At 41.1% G+C, this 24,241-nt stretch overlaps 4 protein-coding genes across 4 annotated transcripts; 1 reads left to right on the top strand and 3 right to left on the bottom strand.

The window, feature by feature from the left end:
* The first annotated feature begins 731 nt into the window (after positions 1-731).
* Positions 732-13,896, top strand: LOC139335947 (protocadherin Fat 4). Its single transcript, XM_070969730.1, has 15 exons — positions 732-786; positions 1,026-1,367; positions 2,623-3,536; positions 3,634-3,808; positions 3,902-4,082; positions 4,233-4,483; positions 4,587-8,918; positions 9,015-9,116; positions 9,474-9,775; positions 9,883-9,968; positions 10,069-10,245; positions 10,552-10,679; positions 10,771-10,988; positions 11,076-11,334; positions 11,450-13,896. The coding sequence occupies exons 1-15, from the start codon at positions 732-734 to the stop codon at positions 12,862-12,864; spliced, it is 8,937 nt and encodes a 2,978-aa protein (XP_070825831.1). The 3' UTR covers positions 12,865-13,896.
* Positions 13,897-14,515: 619 nt separating this feature from the next.
* LOC139335946 (olfactory receptor 52E8-like) lies at positions 14,516-15,499 on the bottom strand. The gene has a single exon (XM_070969729.1). The coding sequence runs from the start codon at positions 15,497-15,499 to the stop codon at positions 14,516-14,518; it is 984 nt and encodes a 327-aa protein (XP_070825830.1).
* A 1,582-nt stretch (positions 15,500-17,081) lies between these two features.
* LOC139335945 (olfactory receptor 52E8-like) lies at positions 17,082-18,041 on the bottom strand. The gene has a single exon (XM_070969728.1). It carries the CDS (start codon positions 18,039-18,041, stop codon positions 17,082-17,084), a length of 960 nt encoding a protein of 319 aa, XP_070825829.1.
* Positions 18,042-19,888: 1,847 nt separating this feature from the next.
* LOC139336548 (olfactory receptor 52E8-like) lies at positions 19,889-20,854 on the bottom strand. The gene has a single exon (XM_070970684.1). The coding sequence runs from the start codon at positions 20,852-20,854 to the stop codon at positions 19,889-19,891; it is 966 nt and encodes a 321-aa protein (XP_070826785.1).
* Between the last annotated feature and the right edge of the window lie 3,387 nt (positions 20,855-24,241).

Below are 24,241 nucleotides of genomic sequence, written 5' to 3'. Positions count from 1 at the left end.
CATTTTTCAGGCCCAAAAGAGCTTTTTTTCCGCTTCAGGATTTGCATAGAGTGATGTCAAAGGGGCGTGTCAGTCAGGATTACAAGCTGAGGAGATTGAGTAATCACTATGGATACAGCTTTTATAGTTTTCCATTTGTTGGGCTTGTGTGGAGGTAACGCTGGGCAGTTTCCAGGACTTTACTTCTTACTGGAGTCTGTTTTGTTTTGCTTCGGATCTCAATCTCTCACTTCATTTTTCAAGTATGACCAAGTAAGAGGCTCTCAGGAAGTAAACTTTATAATGGACCCAACTGGACAGTGGAAAAAATACACAGTATTTTTGTTGAATTTTCTGGTAAGTTGGCCTGTTCGCTCATATGTTGCAGCCATGAAAGCAGGTTTTTTTTAGATAACTGACTACAATTCATGTTACCGCTTACAGTGCATTTGAATGTGTGGAATATGGACGGCTGTAAAGACACTTAAAAACCTCAAAACTTGCCTTTTTACGCACATTTCACTTTGACAGGAAACCGAGAATCATTAGTTTATTTGTTTCCTCAGGTGTTAAACACGACATCCTCTCACGAACCTTCATCTGGAAACACAGCGAATGCAAGCAGCAAGAGGCAGTTTGCAGATATCGTCTCAGAGCAGCATACGCTTCCCTCCTGGTATTACACATCTATTGATGCTGTGCCCAAGCATGACACAGTCAGCTTACGCTCTCATAACAGATGGCGAACACAGATGGCTTTCTCCAAAACAGTTTATTCATTCGAAGTGAAAGAAGACACAGTACCAGGTTAGTCATCTGTGCTGCAAGGCCTCTCCCAATGCAAAATAGGCACAAATATTTTATTACAGTTCATTTGAATATTACAGAATAATTTGAAATATTACTTAATGTTTAAATCTATATTATCCTCATTTCTAGGATAGTTGGGGGGCCTCCTGTTTTTGACAGTAAAGTTAGCAAAATGTTTTCCTTTCATTCCAGTCACTAGACCACCCAGTGATTATGCATTATCCATGTGTTGACAGGAACAGTTGTGGGAAAGGTGGAAACAGTGTTTGAGACTCTCACGCCTATCACATATGCAGTGCAGGAGGATGATGGGGAGAACCTGTTCCTCCTCAGCCCCCTCTCAGGGGAGTTCCTATTATCCCGCAGCCTGGATTTCGAAGCACAAAGCTTCTACATACTCACTGTGGTGGCCCAGCAGGGGGATTCACAGGTATCCAGTGTCAGGGTGTATTTCAATGTGTTGGATGTGAACGACAACCCCCCTGTTTTCGGTCAGGAGATCTTTTCTGCGTCACTGCTGGAAAACGCACGGGTTGGCACTTGCTTCCTGTCCTTGAATGTGTCAGATAGAGATGAAGGTAAGTGCAGAATTGGAATTTAGCATTCTGCAGATGTCACCATACATGCATCTTTAGAAAGTAGTTTTCGATCAAAGGTGTCAACAACTACGATCCGAAACAATATTAATAACAGTGAGAACCCCAAAGGGATCAAAACAGTGCACCACGGCACTGAATAACAAAATGCTGGGTTGTGGTGGGAAGTTGTGGGAAATTTCCTTCCTATGACTGATTTTCCAGTGGCCATGACTGACGCGCTGGCCTTGCATCTAGTACAGGCCTAAAGGCAGCCTGATGCACCTTAACAATTTGAAGCATTGTTGATGAAATCCATTGTATCGAGAGAATATACAGTTTATTTAACTTTGAATATAGCTAAAGTACACACTTTTTTATTGTTTTGTGCTGAAGCCAAAAAAAAGCTCCTAAAGTAAAAAAAACAAATAAAACAACTTACATGTTTAAAGTAAAGGAAAGCTGTTATTTTACATGAATAAAGCCTATTCATAATTGACACATACCACTCATTTACTACAAATACAGGATTTATTTTCTGTCCTCTTTCTCACAGGCTGCTCCAGCTGGGGATTTATAGGTCTATGCAATTAATGGGGGTCAAATCGACAGTCCTCACTGAATTGCACGGTTCAGACAAAGCTAATGAGGTGCTATAGCTAGGTATGATAGGATTTTTTTTTCTCGAAAAAGTTTTACACTTTCTGCACTTCGCTTCAGATTCATCTTTCACAGCTATAAACTTGATAGCAACAAAAAATGTTGCCCCATTAATTGGATTGACCTGTAAGCGTCAAACTCAGTCTGCATGTCCAGAGTGACGAAAAGCATGGATGAGTGTGAAAATTAAAGCTTCCAAGTTCTGAGTGTTAAAAGGCAGAATTAATATTCACACATTTCTTGGCAGCACATGTAACATTTGGCAAGACAAATACAGAAATGAATCTCTTTATTTTTGTTTATTTATTGATTTGATTGTGTTTTTCTGCTTTTTGAAAATCTCATGTTCAGTTGGAGGCCAGTCTGCACATTTTAGTTTCCTTTTTGTCAGTGGATTCCTATTCTTGGCCTCTTTTGTTTATTCCTAATGAATCCCTGGCTAAAATGCATTATTTACATATGTATTTTGCAGCAAAGAGGTGTTATTGTTAGCGTGTCAGTTCCAAAGTGCAACATTTCGTTCCTTGATTTTCTATTTAAAGCCATTATGAGCAATCATTTGTAATATTGTCATGTATTATGTTTTCCTTTCTGTCAGGTGACAACGGAGACTTGAAACTGCGAGTGGCTGCTGGAGATGAAGAGGAAGTATTCTTAATTAACCCAGCTGGTCGTTTATGCCTGAAAACAGAGTTGGACAGGGAGAGGCAACCCGTCTACAATCTGACTGTGATTGCCAATGACTGCGTCCAGCCTGTGTCTTCACAGCTCACCAGCACAACACATGTCGTTGTGGTGATTGGTGATGTCAATGACAACGCTCCCTTGTTTGTATCAGCCAAAATAATCAGTATACCAGAGGACACTGCACTTCACTCTGTTATTATGACTGTACATGCTGAGGATGAAGACAGTGGATCCAACGGGGAAGTTTTATATTATTTGAACAGCACTTCTGGTGGTGTGTTTAGCATCGATAACAGAAGTGGAAAAATATACCTGGAGGAGGCATTAGACAGAGAACAGGTAGATACCTTGACTATTACTGTAACTGCCACCGATAAAGGCTCACCCAGGATGGCAACTGCTATGAATCTCACGGTGTATGTTGAGGATGTGAATGACCACGAGCCTGTGTTCTTACAAAGCATCTACAGCCTGACAGTCAGAGAGGATATCCCCAGAGGAACGAGCCTCTTTCAGGTTCAGGCTCTTGACCCAGACATCGGGACGAATGGACAAATGCGGTACAGACTGAGCCAGGCGAGTCCGTTTGTGGTTGACACGGTGCGAGGTGACGTCACAGTCATGGATAAACTGGACAGGGAGAAGGAGTCAAACTACACCTTAATCATAACAGCCGTAGATCAGGGGAAGATACCCAGATCTGCTACTGCTGCTTTCAGTGTCACAGTGCTGGATGTCAATGACTTCGCACCCCTCTTCGCTCCAGAAACACTCACCATACATGTAATGGAGAATGAGGAGGACCCCTCTCAGCTAACACATCAGGTGCTCCTGGCTGTTGTTCACTGAAGAGTTCATTGAAGGCTGAGTTACAGAATGATTTGATGCAAACTTATAGATCATGTATTTCTTTTTTAACCAGGTCTTAGCGTTGGATGAAGATTTAGGCATCAACAGCCAGCTTACATATTTTATACAGAGAGGAAATAGTGATGGTTTGTTCTCCATCACCCCCAGCGGCATGTTTCAAATTTTACATGGCCTGGACAGAGAGAGGGAATCATTGTACTTCATCACCATTGTTGCTGTTGATTCAGGTAAATCAGGCCAAAGCTAAAACATTGACAATATGTTGTTCTGTGGAGTCACGTCAAACAGTTTGATAATTCCTTATTATCTGTCATTTGAAGGTTGGCCACCTCTAACAGGTACCCTAACCGTACATGTCATGGTGGATGATGTCAATGATAACCGTCCAGAGTTTACTGAGGAAGTCTACAACACCATAGTATCTGAGGACAGTCCTACAGGCACTGTGTTTGCCATGATGACGGCATCTGATGTTGACGAGGGTGTCAATGGGGAAATAAGGTAAAATGCCACATCAAAAAGTCACTGAACATTTGAGAGCAATGTTGAGAGCTACTGTCTATAATGTATACTAGAGAAATTACTGCACAATTGGTTTTTACTTTGTCTTAATACACTGAAAGGCTGTTGCATATTTTGACTCTCCTTTAGGTATTTCATGGAGAACCTCGACGTGCCTTTCGCTGTTGATGAAACATCTGGAGAGCTGTTTACAACCGATGTCCTGGACAGGGAGACAGTAGCCATTTACAGGCTGGTGGTGATTGGCAGTGATAAACATCCAACTCAGCCCCTGTCAAGCTCTGTGCTTGTTACTGTGCTCATTGGGGATATCAATGACCACTGGCCCCAGTTTATGAACAGTCCATATGTGGCCTATGTGCCCACTGAGATGGCTCCAGGTGAGAATTTTTTTCTTCCCCTTGACGGTTCTTGGATGTCATGGATGAAATGAACTTGATAAGATTGAGAGTTTTATTTTGTTTTGTGTTTTTTTCCCAACAGGTTCAGTTATTTGTGCAGTAAAAGCAACAGATGGAGATACTGAGATGAATGCAGAACTACAATATTCATTATATGGACAAAGTTCAGATCTGTTTTCCATCTATCCATTTAGTGGCACTGTATTCACTTCAAGTGCCCTCCGGAGAACGGAAGATATTATTGTAAATGTACATGTGGAAGATGCTGGAGAAAATCCTAAATTTGACATCACCACCATTAGCATCAGGTTTCAAAACGTCTCCGAGTTTCCAGAGATGAATGTGGATGTTCTGAGATATTCTCTCTCTGAGGACGAGCCAGTGGGAACACTGGTGGCGGTTGCCTCTGCGGCGAGCATCAGAGCTGAACCCGTCTCTTTTTATCTGGCTTCTGGAAACTTTGAAGACATGTTTCATGTGGAACAATTAAGTGGAGCATTGACAGTAGAGAACCCCCTGGATTATGAGAACAAAAAGGAGTTTACTTTGTTGATGGAAGCCAGAGACTCTGGCTCGCCTCCTTTCTCATCTTTTGCAGAAATTCACATAAACATCAGCGATGCAAATGACAACTTCCCTCAGTTCACCCAAGTGGAGTACAGGTGTGAGGTTTTTGAGAACTCCCCGCCATCCTGGGTTTGCGATGTTCTTGCAATTGATGCTGATACAGGCAGTTACGGCGCAGTGCAGTACAACATAACAGACGGAAACATTGATTGTTTTTTCACAATCGACCCAGAAAATGGTTTATTGAGCACCACTGCAAGTTTAGACAGAGAAAATGTGCCTGAGTTCAATTTAACAGTTGAAGCTTTAGAGCTAAACAACCCTCTTCATAAAAACAGAGCAACTGTCATTGTTGTCGTTTTAGACAGAAATGACAACGCGCCTCGTTTTTCACAGATTTTTCTCACAGAGGTACCTGAGGATTCTCCTGTTGGACACACAGTTATACAAGTCACCTCAACGGATGATGACACAGGTGCCAATACAGTAATTAATTACTCCATAATTGACCAAAGTGATGATATGCCATTTAATATTGACTTTGCCACTGGCTACATCACTGTAAGAGGACTTCTGGACAGGGAGATGCAGGATCATTATATCTTGAAAGTCAATGCAAATGATTCAGCGTGGAGCATCAGCACCGATGTTTCTATAGTTATTTCAGATGTCAATGATAATAGACCAGTATTTTCTAAAGACTTTTACACTGTTGTCCTCCCTGAAACAAAGAATAAAGAGGTATTCGTTGGGCAGGTTCTTGCTACAGATGCAGACATTGGGCAAAACTGTGAGATTGTGTACATTATTGAACCTGCAAATGAGGAGTTTTGGGTGAATGCTTCATCTGGCGAAATCTACACGAAGCAGCCGCTGATGTTACGAAGTTCTGCTTTTGAAATCTTCCAATTTACAGTCATTGCATGTGATTTTGGGAGAGTACCCCTATACAGTAACACCACTGTCACTGTGAGTCTAGAACCATATAACTACCACCCACCAATATTTTTACCTTTTCAGCCTCTGATTGCCATTCCATCTGACATGGCTGTTGGTACTGAGGTGGTCCAATTTACAGCAATAGATCAGGATGTCAGTAACAGCAGTGTTGGTGTTGAATATGTTTTGAATGGAGGTAATGCATCTGATTTCTTCTGGATCAAAGTGGACAATGGCAAAGTCATGTTAAATCAAAGTGTGGAAGAGAGCGCAAATTTGTTTATCACTTTATCAGTTATAGCAAAAGATCAGGGTTCCCCCTCTTTGTCATCACAGGCTGAAATCACTTTTGAAATCACTGGGAAAAACCAATTTTCTCCGAGCTTTGGAGAGCCAGAGGTCACTTTCTCTGTCCCCGAGGACTTGTCAGTAGGTTCAGTAATTGGGAAAATTCAAGCAGAAGACAGGGATTATGGTCCCAATGGTGCCATCATGTACTGCATTACCCCAGAAAATAAATATTTACCATTCTCCATAGGAGAACGCTCAGGGCTGCTAACACTGATGAGAGAGCTTGACTTTGAAACACAGCGTATTTATCATCTCAAAATCAAAGCTATGGATGGTGGCTGGGCCACTAAAACTGGAATGTTAAATGTTGCAGTAGTAGTTATGGATGTGAATGACAATCCTCCGGTGTTTTCATCCTCAGAGTATAAGACTTCAGTGCCCGAAAACTCAGAAGTTGGAACGAATGTCCTCAATGTGAAGGCTGCTGATGCTGATTCAGGTGCTAATGCACAGATAGCTTACTCTCTTATTGCTGGTCATGTAGATAAATTTGCAATTGATTCAAGAAATGGCACAATCACCACCTTGAATGTCTTTGATTACGAGCGAGAGCAGATCTTTGATATAACAATCAAAGCTTCAAACATTGGCGGGCACGCTTTATTTGGCTTGGCGCATGTTGTCATCCAAATCTCAGATGTCAATGAGTTCACACCGACATTCAGGAAAAGAGAATTTAATTTTTCTGTGTTTAAAAACGCACCTGTTGGAACAGGGATTGGAAAAGTGACAGCTACAGATGATGACCAAGGCTCTGAAGGTCAGGTGTTTTACCTGATGTTTGGTCGAAACAAACATATGGGCTTTGAAATCAACAAACTTTCTGGAGAAATATACACATCTGGCAGTTTGAGAAAACAAGGCAACAGCCAGGTAGTTCTGAAAGTTTTGGCGAAGAACTCTGGTGTTATTACTGGCATGGATGTGGACGAGGCTTTGGTCTACATCAGTGTGATCGACACAAACGATGCACCCTCATTCACCTCTGCTCTTTATTTGGCCAACATTTCAGAAGACAGCCCAGCTGGAACATCTGTGATAACTGTGGGTGCTCTGGATCAGGACTCCATCTTGGACTGGAATAGTTTCTTCTTCAGTATTGAAAGTGGAAACACAAACTTCTCTTTTGCCGTTGATCCATCAAGTGGTGTTATTTCAGTAAACTCTCCACTTGACAGAGAACTGATGCCAGTTTATAATCTGACTGTTACAGCCACTGATAACGGCTCTCCACCAGCCACTGGGACAACTAGTGTTATTGTGACTATCGTTGATGTCAACGACAATGCTCCCAAACTCACATTTACTGAGGCTGAAGTGAGGGAAAATCAGCCTCAGGGCACCATTGTTGCTAAATTAACTGCATCTGATTCTGATTTGCCGCCAAACCAAGGACCTTTTACTTATTGGTTGATAAATCCTTCAACAGACACTGCTTTTTCTCTGACTCCTGATGGAGTGTTATTCACCACGCAGACTATTGATCGGGAACAAATCTCTGCATATGGAGTCCTGGTGGCCGTCAGGGATGCAGGGATCCCTCTGCTGTCATCAACAACAATGATCCGCATCAAGATTGTGGATGAAAACGACAACCCTTCATTGCCTAGAAATATCTTCATTGAGGTGAAATATTTCGGCAGTTCTTTTGAAGGAGGCATGATCGGTAACATCCATCCTGAGGATCAGGATGAGTCTGATATGTTCAACTGCGCCATCAGAAGTGGACCACTTAATATGTTTACAATAGCTAATGGCACATGTGAGCTGTGGTCGTCTCCTTTCCAAGGCGAGGCCACATTTAATGTTACCATCGAAGCTTCAGACCATCTTCACTTCCCAGTCAACAACAGCATCTATGTAAACTACAAAGGTTTCACAAATGCTTCTATAGACAGCTGCATATTCTTCTATGTATCATCACCCTCAATGGAAGAGTTTTTGTCAAATAAGTATTTGAGATTTGTCAAAGCTCTGGACAGTCTGTTTAACCTTCAGGCCTCTAAGACTCATGTATTTGGAATCAAACATATTGGCAGTGAAATCCTGTTATTGGCTGCAGTTAAAAATTACAACGGTCAATATCTTAGCAGGGAGGTAGCCAGTGGCATCTCTGCTGGCCATAAGAAATTACTGGAGGCTCAGAGCAATGTGACCATTTCTCACATCACCAGTGATCCGTGTCTCACCAGCCCTTGTCAAAATGGGGCAACGTGCAACAAAAACATTTACATCAGCCAGGATGTCGCTGTTCTGGAAAGCATGGGGGTCATTTTTGTGTCACCGCAGAAGGAGGTTTTTAATTGTACCTGCCCAGCCGGCTTCACCGGGACACTGTGTGAGAATGATATTGACGAATGTGAGGTGAATCCCTGCAAGAATAAAGGCACATGTGTGAATACTCCAGGAGGTTTCTACTGTCACTGTCAGAGTGGCTTCTCTGGATCTGTCTGCTCTCCTGATGTAGACGAATGCCTGAAGCTGAAGTGCCAAAATGGAGGAACTTGTCTTCCCACTCAGGAGGGATATCACTGTCAGTGCGTGCCTGGATTTGAAGGTAGATTTTGTTATACCAAAAAAAAAAAGTCACATTATTCTGCATAAATAGGTTCTGGGGTGTCTTTAAATGTTGGGCTTTATTTGCTTTTTCTAGGAGAAGTGTGTGAGCAGTTCATAGACCACTGTAGATCAACCCCCTGTGTTCAGGGCAGTTGCATCAATTCACAGACAGGATTCTCCTGTACTTGTCCCTTTGGTGAGGAAAAACTCATGAAAATGATCAACACATTTTTTGGAAACACAGTATGTTTATTTGCTGTCTTGTGTAGAGTTAGATGAGAACATTGATACAACCCAGCCCGATTAACAAAATCAAACAAAATCATGAAGAGACACTGGTCACCAGAATACTCCACTGTTTCCAGGCTAGCTGTTCTACCCTGCATCCAGTCGTTGTGCTAAGCTAAGCTAACCGACTTTTAGCTGTAGCCTTACACAAGAAAGTAAATACAGTGAACTTAATTTGTGCTATTATTTTAAATTTTGTGAATATACGCTAGCTTTTCTAAGCTTCAACTGAAAACAACTTATCTATTAAAATGTGTTATTTTAGGAGTCAGCGGAGTCCACTGTGAGGAGCATAGTTATGGCTTTGAAGAGCTGTCCTTCATGGAGTTTCCCGTATTGGACCGCAGGACTAATTTAATCTCTCTAGAGTTTGCAACCGTGCAGAGGAACTCCCTGCTCCTGTACAACCCTGGAGGACCATCCAGCAGGGAGTTCTTTGCACTGGAGATACTGGATGGAGCCATGCATCTCTCTTATGACCTGGGCTCAGGACCTACGGGGGTGCAGACACTCAAACAGGTGGCCGATGGATATTTCCACAGTGTCACTGCCAGGAGGATTGGCAATGTGAGTTTTAAACAGCCCATGCGCAAACTTAATCAGCTGGAATTTCTAAGTTGGAAATGAGAGAAGTGAATGTGAATAAACTGATGTGGCACTGTTCGCATTAACAGATGGGTTCTTTGCAAGTGGACAACTGCACAGATGTCGAGAGCAATGGATTTTGTTTTTCACACAGCGATGGCAGAGGCTTAGAGAGGTATTCATGAAATAATGACTTTTCCATAATTACTCATTTCTGGTTTTACCCTTTTTTTAATCCATACTGATTGCCTTTCTCTGTCTTTATCTACAACCAGGACACTCGATGTTGGCAGTAATATGACATTTGGAGGACTGAGGACTTTTGAACCTATTCTACTGCATCCTGCACAAATAAAAACCCATGACTTTGTTGGATGTATTCGCAACATTCGTGTGAATGGCATCCTGCTGAGACCTTCAATGGCCCTTGCATCATATAACATCCTTGATAGGTAACCATTTTAGAGTCTTTCACAATATACACACAATTCACATTTCCAGTATAATAACAAATAGCAAGGTTCTCTGATTTAAACTGTTATGAGGGCATGTTGGTGGCATCGGGAAACAGCATCCCTGAGTTAAGCATCCTCCCTCTCTCTCAAAAACCCATTTGCTGTCATCTCTCCCTTGTCGGCATCTAATAAAGACATATTTTATGAACTTATTTGCATGATACTCTCAGTTTCTTTCTCTCACTTTTGTTTGTGTCTGCATTTCAGTGATTTGTCTTTGTAACTCACATGTCTTTCATAAAGGTGTCCTCGAGCAACACCATCACCATGTCACAGCAACCCATGTAAGAATGGCGGCATGTGCCGTGACCACTGGTCTCACTATTTCTGTGAGTGCAAAAGCCCTTTTACTGGAAGCAACTGTGCCAAAGGTAAAGATACCTTTTAATGTACAGAACTCATTATTGATTAATTTGTACCTTAGGTTTAATGCTGATTTTTTCCATGTTCTCTCTTTGACAGAAATGTCAGAGGAGCTTGTATTGGCATTTAATGGGAATGACTACATTGAGTATGTCATCAAGGAGCGATTCAAAAGAGACTACCTGCTGAAAGACTTACTGGATGATGAAAAAGAGGAAAACACCAGAGAGCAAACAGTGATTAACATCAAGTTCAAGACTCAAGACAATGGAGTGTTAATGTTTGTTGGTGGACAGACAGGATATATCGTGCTGAAGGTTGGTATGAAATACTTTTACCCAGAAACTGACTAATTGTGTTTACATGTTTGAAGTGTAAAATTGTTGTTTTTCTTTGTAATTTAGATAACAGGCAGAAAGCTTGTGTACATTTCCAAAGATACACAGTCAGGACACCTGTCAGAGTTCATTGTGGACTCTCCCGTGGCTGACGGGGTCTGGCATGTCCTCCTCATGTTCAGTGACAGACAGAACACTTTTCTGCTTCTGGATGGTAAACCAGCCTTAAACATCACTGACCAAAGCATGGATCTCACTCCTGTTAGTGTTGAGAAGATTATTTTTGGTGCAGCTCTAACAGGTGATGCAAAGCTCCAACAGTCAGGTCAGTTTACATAAATATTTGCTGACAGATTATACAACCTGGGTGTGTAAACTTGCATGAAATGGCTAAGCTAGCACTTTAATTAACACTGATGGAACTCATTCTTTTGCGACAGGGTTCACTGGATGTGTGCAGTATTTCAATGTGAGCGGATACACTCTGCCTGTGGGTGGGCACAGTGCGATGGTGGACATCTGGCCAAGCTTGACTCTCCTCCAGTCTAGCTGCAACTCTCCAGCGGTCTGCCTCCCCTCCCTCTGCTCTGAGGAGGACACGGCCAGGAGGGGTTGCCTCTCTACACACTGTCAAAACCGGTGGAGGTGCGGACCTGCTGTGCAGAGCAGGTCCTGCATCTGTTTACATAATGTCTCTGACCATGCCTGCGATATCTGCATCTTTGCAACAGCGAGCCCTGATCAATGCTCTGAGGCAAAGGGCAGCTTGCCTCTGTGGCTCATAGCTGTGATTCTCACTCTAATGTCCATTCTGGTGATTATAGGAATGTTTGTTGCCCTTTGCAGAGTGAGACGGAACAATGCAAAGTGTCAGAGTAATAGTTTGCCACAGAAAACAGAGCAAGGGACGGACAATGTAGCATTTTGCTTCAATGACAGCAAAACGCTCACAAGTGCTGCATCTGCAGAAGAAGAGAAACAACATGATTCAATTACTGCTGATCAGCAGAGGTTGAGCATGGAGTTTTACTGTGATGCCAGTCTGTCACGTATTCAGCCGGTGCCAAGGAGTGAGCTGGAGTATTATGAAATTGGCAGCATCTCTAGTGCATTTCATTCAGACACTACCTCACTGCAGCTCAGCTGGCACAAACATTTATACACCACAAAGTGTGTGAAAACTGAACCTAAACGGTGGGGGGATCTGAGGATGCTTTTGGCAGGATTTAAGAAAGAACGCTCCAATGATGAGAGGGCAAAAAGTCCTACGAAGTCTCAAAATGTGGGTTGCCCAAACAAGAAGTTGTTGATTAAGACTGATGCAGAGCAGACCCAGCATACACTGCCTTGCTACAAGAAAAGGTTCCTTCAACCAGAGTTCGTGGAACCTGTACAGTCCCTTACTTTTGAAGAAATTAGTAAACTAAACACTCCCCTGGAGCAGACAGTGTCACATCGATCATCCCTGAGGTCCGGACCCACCACCTCGATGATAGATGTCTCATCTGACAGTGAAACAGACAGCACATTCACCGGTGCGGAGTCTGAGCGTGGGCAGTTTCCTATCATCAGTGCCAGGAAATATATACATGAGCAGTCATACCTGTCAGGGGGCAGCTTCAGACAACATGGCATCTTGCCTGTCAGCTCACTCTTCAAGCACACCTCTGAATCTACTGCAGGTCAGCATAAAGCTGAGAGTGCTCCCTCCAGTATGTTTGAGCAATGGGAGAAAAATTTAAATATGAACCTACCTTTTAGCAGCTATGCACCTGTATTTGAGGATATTGCATGTTTACCCAGTGAACCCAGTCATAGCTACGATATGCAAAGTGACATAGAGGAAATCATTTGATGCTTATTATATAGGTTTAGCTAATAAGCCAGGTGGAAAATACAAAATATTTATTTTTTAGTATTTCAATTAATCTCATTAAAATTGTAAATCATATAAAATGGTTCTCAACACCAAAATTTGTGATCTTTTCATGATGAATTAGTCATAATTTGGTGGTTTTCACTGAAGATTTATCTGTTTTTAGTTTATTTTACAGCTTCAGAGCAGCAGAGGATTGTGTATTTGGTGATGATCCTTAAATGTATAGAAACCATGTGAAGACAACAATGTTTAATGTAAATGTCACACTAAAATATCCATTATGTCACTAACTGCTCTATATGCCCAGTCTTTCTTCAGCACCATGTGCATTATTTGCTACATGCATGTTCAGGATGTTGTTTGCAGTTTCTTGTACATTAGAGGATGGCACTTTTAAAAACACATGGCATTTTCCCAAAGAGACCAACAGAGTGTGTCAATGCACATTTGCAGGCTTGCAGAACTGTGAAAATTCAAGTTGTGTTTAAGGTTAGTGTGACCTTGTGGAGTGTGAATGGAGAATGGCATGTGTCCTGAAATTCATGCCGGCCGTGGATGAAATCCCTGAGACACACTGTCAAATTACTGAATAACATGGTCTCGAATTCAGATTATTAGAATGATCTTTGTTGTTGTCAGTGCTCCAAAATCAAAGATAAATTATGATCGTCTCATATAAAATATAAGCTGTGGGTGGACTTGCATCCACACACTTTATTTTAGCATACCCTGATGGTTTGGCTCTATCTAGTGGGCAAATTCATGGTTACATTCACAGGCGCTCTGTTAAACAGTATATAATTTGCAGCACACCCACAGTAGTGCTGTGCAGCGTTGGGCCACATTGTGAAGATGTTTTTCAAGCAAAGTTCAGAGTTTTCACTGTATCACAATGTCCATGATATCAGGCTGCATATCAGTTTCTCAGATACAATCAATAATATTCTGGAAGTGTTGAAAATCTCCCAGATGTATATTTTTAATAAACTGCAGTATATTTGTAATAATGTGCCAACAGTTATTCTGAGGGGTTTTTATTCTTGCAGACCATCACAGTTACATTTCAAGAGCAAAAGACAGATACAGGCTGGATTTATGCCAGAAAAAAGAGTTGATTTGACTTCAGCTGACTCAGTATATCAGCAGGAGGGTTCTACTTTCTGCCTCTACTCATCAAATAGACAAATAGTTGCAGAAAAATAAAGACATAAAAGCGCATTTTGAGACAAAAATAACTATGATGGAATAAACATGAACTCCAGTAGAGCTCACAGTAAAACTACACACATTGAAATAACATCTTCAGTTAATAACAATGAGCTGAGCTTCTGTCTTTTATATATTTGCATGTATTAACAAAATGATTTATTGATTTTGGTCTACAATTTCTCCCACAGATCTGAAGGAATATCATCTTGAAAATGGCATCTAGTTGTTGTTTTTCTCACAGTACTTAACATATATATTGTATGTCTGTGGTTGATCACCCTGGTCAAACAAAAAACAAACAAAAAAAAAGGTTAAATATTTCTCTCAAGCAAACTGAATGGTTAAATATAAAAAACTCCTGTCTTCCATGGCACCTTTATGACCAACATATACTGTAAAGCTCATCAGAAGTAAAATATTACTGAGTACTTTGTTTAGAATCAACTTTAATTGCAATGCTCACTTTTCTATTATTGAATCTCTGCATTAAAGCCTCTTTAATATCTTTAGTCTTTAAACAGTATATCAATGGATTAACTGCAGCAGGTATGAGGCTGTACATCATGGTAATAGGAATGCGGGCCTCCGTGCTCAAACTGAATCCCAGATTGTTCGCGAGATAAACAAAGCACCTTGGCACATAATAAAGACAGGTGATGAAGATCTGAGGAGCACAGGTGGACAGGACTTTGTGGCGACTCTTGGTCTGAGACATTTTCAGAACAGCCATTATGATTGAAAGGTAAGAAAGAAATATGAATGTTAAAGGAACCAAGAGATTGACCAAGGCGTTCGCAAGTGAAACAGTTTTAACATATCTCACATTTTCACCACATCCCAGCTTAGTGATTGATATATGATCACAGTAGCACTGCGTGATGATGTTTAGGTCGCAGTAGGGCAAGGTTAAGGCGTGGAGCACAATCCCCATCATACGTATGAATGTTACAACCCAGCACAAGGTGCAAAGAATGGAAACTCCTTTGTTTGTAATTGCAACAGGATATCGAAAAGGAAACCAAATGGCAATAAAGCGATCCAAAGCCATAATCAGCAAAATTAAAGAATGAATGGCTCCTAAGGAGTGAACAAAATACATTTGTGCAAAGCAGGCTCCAAATGAAGACACCACGTCATTCCACCAATATACAGCAATGACCTTTGGAAGAGTCACAATGCCGAATGCGACGTCTGTCATTGCGAGGTGAAAAAAGATCATGTATGTTGGTTTGTGGAGAGTCCTCTCATACATAATAACAGCTAAAATGAAAGCATTTCCAACCACAATAGTTAGGAAAACAAAGAGAAGAAGAACAGACACTGGGCCGTAATACTGAGGAGGAAGTCCTGGGAATCCAGTCATAATGAAATATTTTACAGTTGTAATATTGGTGTATTTCATAATGTATAGAGAAGCTGCCTTTAAACAAAAATGAAAGTGAAATGGGTCCAGGAGAGAAACTAGAAAGGAGCGATTGAATTAATAACACTCCAGTGTAAATACTGATGTGGTAATGTCAAAGAAAGAATACAAACTTGTAGTACCTCACAGGATTTTCGATGTTATCCGAGTGATTACTTTGCCCTACGTGTCACATAACAACAGCATGTCTTACCTTGTGAAACTGTACCTGTCCAGCCTTGTAACATGCTTGACGTCTGTGGTACTTTATATTATGAAGGGCCCTGACAGACTCTGGTCTAATGACATATGTGGAGATTAAGACTCAGAGGAGCCTACACCCCTGTGTGCTCGAGGTCCCAACTCTGTGCTGTGGTTGACCAGACGGTTGACTGTGTGGCTTTCCTTACACTTACTGAACACTTCCTATTAGAGAGCCATAGTGACACATTATTGACAGATTAATGAATGTCTGCCCCAATTTGCACCAACAAGTGCTTGTGACTTTTAATGTTAGTATAAATTCGGATACATGTATCCCCATAATAGATCATTTTCTGCAGTCAAGAGGCAGAGCCATTGGAGGTCTTCCTGCTATGGGCCTATGGGAAGAAAATTGTCATAAATCCTGCTAATTCATTCTAAAATTGCCACATTAAAAATCAGCAATTTTTACTGAATCTTGGTGCAAGAGGTATCATCGGAATTTCCCCTCAAGGGACGAATAAAGGAATATTGAATTGAAAATCATTCAAGAATCACTTGCATAAGCCTTGATGTATCTTTGCAAGGTTTCTACTAACTGCAGTAAAATGAGCATAAAACTTAAAGGAACCATTTTACATTTTGGGAAATACACTCACTTAATCCTTAAAAAACACCTTGTTGTCCTGAAGTCTCAGCCTCACGGTGTTCAATGAAACTACCTGAAGTCATTGCACCAAGCCAAGTTGTTGCATACGCATAACCCCCCTAAACAACAACAACAACAACAGAGTAAACATATAAAGGGATATTTCATCACCTTTAGTGGTGCTGCTAGGCTGAACAGGTTACCAGTTTCCCCATTTCCAATATTTGAGTTTTTGGACAGAAGATGCCAGATGAAAATATGTTTATAATAAGAACTTGTAACACATTTTATTTATGCATTTTTCAAACAATGTTACAAAGAACTTAACAATAAAAACAGAGCAATGTAGAGCAAAATCATCCATTCATCCATCCATCCATTATCTATACCGCCTATCCCTTTCGGGGTTGCAGGGGGCTGGAGCCTATCCCAGCTACAATGGGCGAGAGGCGGGGTACACCCTGAACCGGTCGCCAGCCGAAATCAATATATAAAAAATGTAAAATTAGTAAGTAAACAATTAAATAAAACATAAAAAGGCACAAAATTGCTATAATTCACTGTTAAAAATAGGCCTTCCAGTGCAAGTGAATTTTAAGATGTGGTATAAAGTGACTTCTGATGTGGCTCCAGAATCAGGAGACAGCAGGGGATCCAGAGCTGAGAGACCCAGAAAGGAAAGGCTCAGCCAGTCTACTAACAAAGCCTGTAGTCGGAGCAATCAGGAAATCAAGTTTTTGTGCTGATGTTGATCTTCCTAACAAAGAATTTCTTCTTCAAGTTTTGTTTGATATCCTTGGTTTTGAAACAGTAAATGATGGGGTTGACGGCAGCAGGTAAAAGACTGTACAGCATCACTACAACAATGCGGATTGGAACACTAAAGGTGAATCCCACATTATTTGCCAGGTAGACAAAACATCGTGGCATGTAGTACAAAAACGTGATGAGGAGCTGTGGCGTACAGGTAGACAGGGTCCTGAGGCGGCCCTCAGAGCTGGACATCCTTGAAACAACAATGATGATGACAAAATACGACAAAATAATAAAACCCAGAGGCACCAGCAAACTGAACATGGCAAGACCAAAAGCGATGACCTGAACTTCTCTTACGTTCTCACATCCCAGAGCTGTTATTGCTATATGGTCACAATAGCACTGTACAATTATGTTTGAACGACAGAAAGGCAACGTAAGAGCATCTAAAACTATACCCACCATCCACGATACCGGCATAAGCCATGATATTCCACAAAACACAGAAACAGTAGCATTTGTGACAAGAGCTGTGTAACGCAGCGGAGTGCAGACTGCAATAAAACGATCAAGAGCCATCACCATCAGAATGAATGAATGAGTCGCCCCTATAAAATGAACAAAATACATTTGTGCAAAGCATCCATAAAATGAAATAATGCTGTCGTCAAACCAATATTTTGATATAATCTTTGGCAGAGTAACAGTCCCAAATGCTAAGTCAGTTAATGCCAAGTGGCAAAAGATCAGATATGTAGGTTTCTGAAGAGACCTTTCACATTTAACAAACACTAAAATGAAAATATTTCCCACAGCTATAACCAAGAAGAGCACAAAAAGCAGGAATGACACAGTTCCATAATACTCTGGTGAAAGTCCAGGAAATCCGAGGATGAAGAAATGTTTTATCCTTGTTACATTAGTGTAGAACATAATCACTTGAATTCACAATAACAACCTACAGAAAACACAAAGATTGGAGTGGCTATTTAATGTGTATTCAAGTGGAGAAAAATAGCAAATAACATGGAATTATTAACAGTAGATCTAATTCGCTCAAATCTGACAAGAACACAAAGAAAAGGAAAGAGAGCACAAACCATTACAGTGTGACTTCATGTTTTCTGTGGAGGATCTTACGTGTGAATCTTACCTTGTAAAACTTACAGTAGATCCGCTTGCATGAGCGAACTGCCATATCTCTACGCAGCGCCACCTAATATGTGCTGAACATGTTGTTTGACACTATATTTTATGTAAACAGGAAAGTCTCATGATGGCTCATGATCCCAAATGCATTCCACCAGTTCTACTGATGATCATGGTTTGGCAGCCCTGCAGGGCTTCAGTCAATACTGCCTGCGAAGTTGTTAACTCTATTGATCAGAATCAGAATCAGAAAAAGCTTTATTGCCAAGTACGATTTTACACATGCCAGGAATTTGTTTTGGTGAAGTTTGTGCATGACAAATCTTCTTGAAATAAGCTATTAAAAAGTAGAAAATATAACAACAAATATATATATCTACACAATAGGCTTCGGCCCCCCGCAACCCTGAAGGGATACAGTAGGCGGTATAGATAATGGATGGATATATATACACAGTTCTTTTTTTTTTTTTTTTTAAGAATAAATAGAGCAGTACAGGTGGCAGTGATAGAGTAAAATAACAGGGAAATCCAACCTGAGTGTTAATGTAACACATAGAGTTGTAGTCAATGTGACAAGTAGAACTTCACCACAAAATCTACCCATCAACAATAATCCTGCTTCCCTCGACCAGTTTCAAACTATGTGTGTGTGTGTGTGTGTGTGTGTGTGTGTGTGTGTGTGTGTGTGTGTGTGTGCATGCGTGTTGTGGGGACATAAATGCAGGTCCCCATAATGTAAATCCTTAAATTTTAGGATGAAGATTGGGGTTAAGGGTAGGGTGAGGCAAGTAGTGGCTTTGGTAATGGTTAGGGTAACTCTCCAGAAAATGAGTGTAAATCTATATGTCCCCATAAATTATGTATACACGTATGTACGTGTGTGTGTGTGTGTGTGTGTGTGTGTGTGTGTGTGTGTGTGAGTGAGAGAGAGAGAGAGAGAGAGAGAGAGAGAGAGAGAGAGAGTGTGTGTGTGTTGTGGGGACATATATGTAGGTCCCCATAATGTAAATCCTTAAATTTTAGGATGAAGACTGGGGTTAAGGGTAGGGTGAGGCAAGTAGTGGCTTTGGTAATAGTTAGGGTAACTCTCCAGAAAATGAGTGGAAATCTATATAATGTCCCCATAAATTATGTATACACGTATGTACGTGTGTGTGTGTGTGTGTGTGTGTGTGTGTGTGTGTGTGTGTGTGTGTGTGTGTGTGTGTCTTGAATTCAAATCATGACAGACATTTCTTCATGCACTTTATTTAAATGTTTCCACATCTTTATACGAGTTTGAGAGCTAACTTTATGTGAAACATAAGTGAAACAAGTTATTTTAATGAATCCTGATCACAGACACGCTGCTTTGGATAAAGGCTTATGTAGCGTCCAGGAGATATGAATGAATGAAAAAAGTATCATCCTTTTGAGTGAGTAAAAACAAAACTTTAATTGTGGTTTCTGAACTCCTATCATAGTTTAAACACATTGTTATTTCTTCCTATTAGCTCATCATTTCCATTGTATGATACACAGTGCAGTGTTTGTAAAGCGATAACACTTCAAATAACCACTAAGTACCATCTAGATATCATTATCATCTGAATTGCTGTCAAATGCATGCTCTTATCATCAGGCCATTATTAGAATGACAGTTTTACCTCTATTCCAATCCTAGTTGTTTTCAGCCTCTTCATCAGCATCTGCTTGATGTCTTGAGTCTTGAAACAATATATGATTGGATTAACAGCAGGAGGGAAAAGACTGTACAGCAATATCAATAAAATGCGAATATCTAAGCTGAAAGAAAAGCCAACAGTATTGGCTACATAAACAAAACACCTGGGCAGGTAGAAAAGACATGTGATGAATATCTGAGGGGTGCAAGTTGATAAGGTTTTCTTACGCCCTGCAGCATTGGACATTTTCAAAATGGCCACAATAATGGAAACATAGGAAAACAAGATGAATGCAAGAGGAAGCAAGAGACAAAACATGGCTACACACAGAGAAGTAACTGCAACTATTTTAACATCTGCACCACATGCCTGACTTATTATAGAAATGTGGTCACAGTAGCACTGAGCAATGACATTTGACTTACAGAAAGGTAAAGTGAGTGCATGGAGAACAACAGCTACCATCAAAGGCAGAGGTATGAACCAGGCAAATCCACAGAGCACAGATATGATGTTGTTTGTGATGAGAGCCGGATAACGCAGGGGGACACATATGGCAATAAACCGATCAAGAGCCATGACCAGCAAGATGAAAGAAGTCACTGATCCCAGATAATGAACAAAGAACATCTGCGTAAAACACCCATAAAATGAAATGATGCCATCATCCAGCCAATATTTTGATATGATCTTTGGGAGAGTCACAGTGCCAAAGGTTAAGTCATTCATTGCCAGGTGACAGAAGACCAAGTATGTTGGTGTCTGCAGGGACTTGTCATAGGCAACAAACGCTAAAATGAAAGTGTTTCCTACTGCGATAGCAAGGTAGATGAAAAAGAACATAGCTGACACAAGTCCATAATACTGAGGTGAAAGTCCAGGGAATCCGAGGATGGAGAAGCTTTTCATCTCTGTGACATTGGCGATCATAATTTGAGTTTACGATAACAATCTTCCACAACTAGCACATGAAAAGACATGAAAACAAGATCGACAAGGTGAAAAGACTGATTAGGAAAATTAATAGCAGAATATACTGCTAACAAACCAGATATCCAAAACCCAACCATTCAAAATGATCCCTTCAGCATATCTGAAAATCACAGCATATCTTGGTGCTCACCTATGCTCAGATTGAATAGGACTCTTACTTTCCGGATTGGAGTTCAGTGTCCAGAAACCCAATGCAATGTAGTACACCAGGTGATATGAGCCTTTTATCAAGTCTGACAGGACATATCCTCGAAAGACCAGACTGTGAATCAAGGAGTTACGTGTTTCCAATAATGAATTCAGCTTGAGGAACACAGGACAAAACAATGCAGACACTCACTTTTTCTTAAACTCAATCTTTTCAAGATGGCTTGTGTTCCAACCTGGGCCAGAAAATGTATTCTCTCTAATGTTATCCTCTAAAAATAATGTTCATATACAACTACTATGCATTAGTAAAGACAGTACATTTTGCTGCAAATGCAATGATATCTGGATTACATTTTATTAGCAACATAATGCATGTTTGAGCATGATGAATGTTTTTATGATTATAATCATGCAGCTCAAAGCTCCTGGATACGGTTCGAGGCTGTGGCCTTGGTTAAAAGTTGGAAATGCTGAAAAGAGGCAAAACACACCATGCAAGGACTTTTTCATTAGTTAATCAGAACCACAACCTTTCCCTGACTAAGTAGTCCAACAGCACCCCGCACTGAGGACGTTAGTGTCTGGAATCAAATTATTTTAGAAAGAAGCCCTTAATTTGGTTTCTAAAAAGCTGCAGAATTATAATGGGGTTTTCTGTCCCTGTTCTAAATGACAGTAAATTGGCATCCATGTAATGGGCAGTGATGATTTAGCACTATGTAATTTCAATCAAGCTCAAACAATGATTTTGGGGGGTTTGACAGCTGAGGCTCCTTTTAGGCTTTAATAGTTTGCTAATGGTGAAGAGCACGTAGTGTACGTGCCTCACGGCAAGAAGGTCGCCGGTTCGATCCCCTTTCTGTGTGAAGCTTGCATGTTCTTCCCCTGCACGCGTGGGTTCTCTCTGGGTACTCCGGCTTCCTCCCACAGACCAAAAACATGCTCATTAGGTTGACTGGTGACACCTAGGGGGTAAAATTGCCCCTAGGTGTGAGTGTGAGTGTGAATGGTTGTTTGTCTTGTGTGTTGTCCTGCAATCGACTGGCGACCAGTTCAGGGTGTACCCCACCTCTCGCCCGTTGACAGCTGGGATAGGCTCCAGCCTCCCCGCATCCCTGAAAGGGATAGGCGGTATAGAAAATGGATGGATGGATGGATTGAAGAGCCTACGGCTTATAGAGTATGGTGAAAACTAACAGTATGCAGGTGAGGGTGATAGATGTGTGTGTTGCGCTTCAGCTGACAATGAAGATCAGGGTTTGTGTCTCCTCTTGTATTTATAATTATCAGTGTTTTAAAAGATTTGACACAAACCTCAAGATGACAAATAAACTATAGCATTGCTTAAATTGCCTGATCTGTCATCCCAGCACTTTGCATTGTTCTCTCTCTCTGTCTCTGTCTCCATCTCCTCCCACCTACAAGGCACAAGGTTCATTCCCTTCTCATTACAACACATGCTAGTTGGAATCCCTTTATGCTACCCACAAAACAAAAATGATAGAAATGGATAAAGAAGTGTTCTTTATTGTGGAGTGCAGAGGAAGGACTGAGGGGTGTCACAAGCTGCGTTTCCATTACCCCTAGAAATGCGCAAAACCTAAATATCGCAATAAAATACTGGTAATGGAAACACCTATATTTCGAAAATCCTCTCAAATATCGCAAAAACATTTTTACGCTCTCATGAGGTGGTTTTTCAGATGTGTCGATATAAAAGTGTATCGCAAAAGTGTAATGGAAACACTTTTTTCGCATTTACATCGATTGCACCGTAGACCTTGGGTATTTTATGTGCCTCATAATTACGTTGCGCAATCTCTAGAGCCTCATCCACGTCCGGCAAATGAATTTTTCTTTTCATGAGCTTGCTGCATATAGCTTGGCAAACCCCATACACACACCTGTGTACGGTGGTTTTGCTGACACCAAACGTTTCCCCTATTACCCTGTACTCAGAGCAGGTTGCCAGTTTATAAAGGGCAATAGCCACTCGCTTCTGAGTAGGAACAGCCTCCCGGGGGCATGACACATCTGGTGCCACAAGAGGTTCAAGAACATCGCAAAGCTTGTTGAACGTGGCCTGGGTCATCCGAAAATGTTGTATCCACAGTTCATCTGTGAATTCCTCATTTACAATCTTCTCCCAGAAATCCCTTATTCGTGGCCGCTGCCACACATAAGGGCTTCACCTTTGAACAGTTATACGGTGCCTCCGCCTTCTGTTCATAATAAGTACAGCAACAGCCGTAGTGGCTCCTGAGATCAGTGTACCGAGACGCATAACGCTTTCGGCCATCTTCCTCAAAGTGAAGTCTCGCGGGACGGCCAAGAATTTATGAGAATTTCGGTTAGTTCGCAAAACACTGTTCAATGGAAACACCTGCAAGTAGCACTTGAACTTTGTCGAAATTTCAGAAATATCGCTTTTATTTTGCGAACAACTGTAATGGAAACGCAGCTAATGACTGAGGATAGAAGGTGCTCTTCAGTCTGCTGGTACAACATGAAACTCCACACCTGTTCCCACTTTCCTCATCAGGCTGCAGCATTTAATGCAAGATCGTTATGTTTTGTAGTTTCTTTGTTTGACATCTGCTTTCCAGCCACCTGTAGCCACCTACCTGTCCCTGGAACTTGCATCTACCTGCCTGCCTGCCTGCCTGCCTGTCTGCCTTTAGCTTTTGCATGTCCACTGCTGCAATAAACCCCTGAACTGTTGCTGTTTTACATTGTCTGTACTTGGGTCCTTCCCCTTCTGCCTCACACATTAAAGAGCAACACCACACTGAAACTCTCATAGCACAAACTATAATGCATGCTGTCAATACTTGGGCACAAATATGTGGGTGCCATGTAAAAACTATGCAAAACTGGATTCACCTTAAACAAACTGCTGGTGTTCTTTTTGATGTATGGTTTTGCTGAAGGACACATTTTCCTGAAAACTAGTAAACTAAAATTGCACTAAAGGCAGAAAGAACATTTGGTGCAAAATGAGACATTTCTGATAAAGTTGAACATTTACTTCAGGGTTTGGATGAATCTTGTGCAGTAATAAAACTATTTTAAGCCTTTAAAAGATAAAACTAAAGCAGATCTCAATCAATGAAACACAGGTATGTTAAGAAGAGAAAGAAAAGAAAGATGGTGTTATGTGTTCAAGGTTTGATG

This window comes from Chaetodon trifascialis, chromosome 9, assembly GCF_039877785.1.
Source record: "Chaetodon trifascialis isolate fChaTrf1 chromosome 9, fChaTrf1.hap1, whole genome shotgun sequence".
Classification (NCBI taxonomy): Eukaryota; Metazoa; Chordata; class Actinopteri; order Chaetodontiformes; family Chaetodontidae; genus Chaetodon; species Chaetodon trifascialis.
Note: the sequence above shows the minus strand (reverse complement) of the source record. Positions and strands in the feature narration are given on the sequence as shown.